This window comes from Rhagoletis zephyria, unplaced genomic scaffold (genome assembly GCF_001687245.7).
Source record: "Rhagoletis zephyria isolate East Lansing unplaced genomic scaffold, Rhagoletis_zephyria_1.1 Rzeph_scaffold_29684, whole genome shotgun sequence".
NCBI classification, from domain to species: domain Eukaryota; kingdom Metazoa; phylum Arthropoda; class Insecta; order Diptera; family Tephritidae; genus Rhagoletis; species Rhagoletis zephyria.
Genome location: NW_016186741.1, coordinates 1,291 through 2,617, shown reverse-complemented (window position 1 = coordinate 2,617; position 1,327 = coordinate 1,291). Strand labels below are relative to the sequence as shown.

The 1,327-nt window shown below is 45.1% G+C and overlaps 1 protein-coding gene across 1 annotated transcript; it reads left to right on the top strand.

Moving 5' to 3' along the window:
* Positions 1-480: 480 nt before the first annotated feature.
* On the top strand, positions 481-1,087 carry LOC108382952 (uncharacterized; the record flags this gene model as incomplete). Its single annotated transcript, XM_017639321.1, has 2 exons — positions 481-746; positions 901-1,087. Coding segments are annotated over exons 1-2 (431 nt in total), but the record flags the coding sequence as incomplete, so codon positions are not given.
* Between the last annotated feature and the right edge of the window lie 240 nt (positions 1,088-1,327).

The window sequence follows — 1,327 nt, the reverse complement described above, 5'->3', positions numbered from 1 at the left end:
TTACTTGAATAAAAGTGTAAAATAGTGGTGCTTGTGATGTAAACAAACGCTCAGTTGACGAACCCGCTTTCGCAAACTTTTTTCTCAAAACCAGTTACAAATACAACGTCGCGTTCTTACGTGATCTTGTATTTTTGGTTCATTCGAGGTTTCAAGGATAATCGTAACAATTGGTGTCAGAAGTGGGATTGTTAAATAAATCCCGAAGGATAAACTTTTGAAAATGGCAAAAATTCAGGACTTAAAGATTGAGGAACTCAAACAGGAGTTGGAGAAGTGTAATTTGGCCACCTCCGGAATAAAAGTGGAAATGATATCCCGGTTTCGAGAGGCTATGGAAGCAAAAGGCATCGACGTGGACAAATACGACTTCCACTGTAAACTCGACGATGCATCCGCAAACGATGAACAGAAGGATGAGGCCGCTTGTTTGTCGAAGGATGTGCAGCAGACATCCGGGAAGGTTGAAGAACAGCAAAAGTCTCCAAGTTCATCAACAGCTATGGACACGACCGCGATATTGGCTGCCATGTCACAGAGGTCATCACAGCTGTCGTCACAGATGCAAACACAGCTTGAAGCACAAAGGTCGCAGTTGTCGTCAGATGTTTCATTGCAGAAACAAGCGCTGGAGACACGTATATCAGCAGCGGTATCAGCACAGATGTCATCCCAACTGGAAGTACAGGATGCAAAGATTGTACAAATACAGGAAAAAATCGAAGAGAGACAGGACAAAGTCGAGGCTAAGGGCCGGTTACTCAATGTCTGGTTAACACTAATCTCTGATTAAACATCTTTATCGACGTTACCGACTCCTTGTTATATGAATGGAGTCGAATACGTCGATAACAATGTTTAACCGGACATTAGTGTTAACCAGACATTGAGTAACCGGCCCTAAGATGGGCGAGTTAGAAGGTCGACTCCGAGACTTGCAGTTGAATCGTCCAGCCGCATCGACGAACGCTCCCAAGGTAAAAACTCCATCCTCTGACGGCACGATTCCTTTCCAGGTCTTTAAGCTCCAGTTCGAGAAGACAGCTACAGCAAATCGTTGGAGTATGGAGGATAAATCCGCTGCTCTGTTCGTGGCATTAAAAGGACCTGCAGCGGAAATCTTGCAGACTATTCCCGACTGTGAAAGGAACAATTATGATGCATTGATGGGGGCCGTGGAAAGACGCTATGGTAGCGAGCACAGGCGACAGATCTACCAGTTGGAGCTAGAGAATCGCTGCCAAAAGTCCAACAAAACTCTACAGGAATTCGCTTCAGAGATCGAGAGGTTGGCTCACTTAACTATTGGAGACGCATCTGGTGAGCA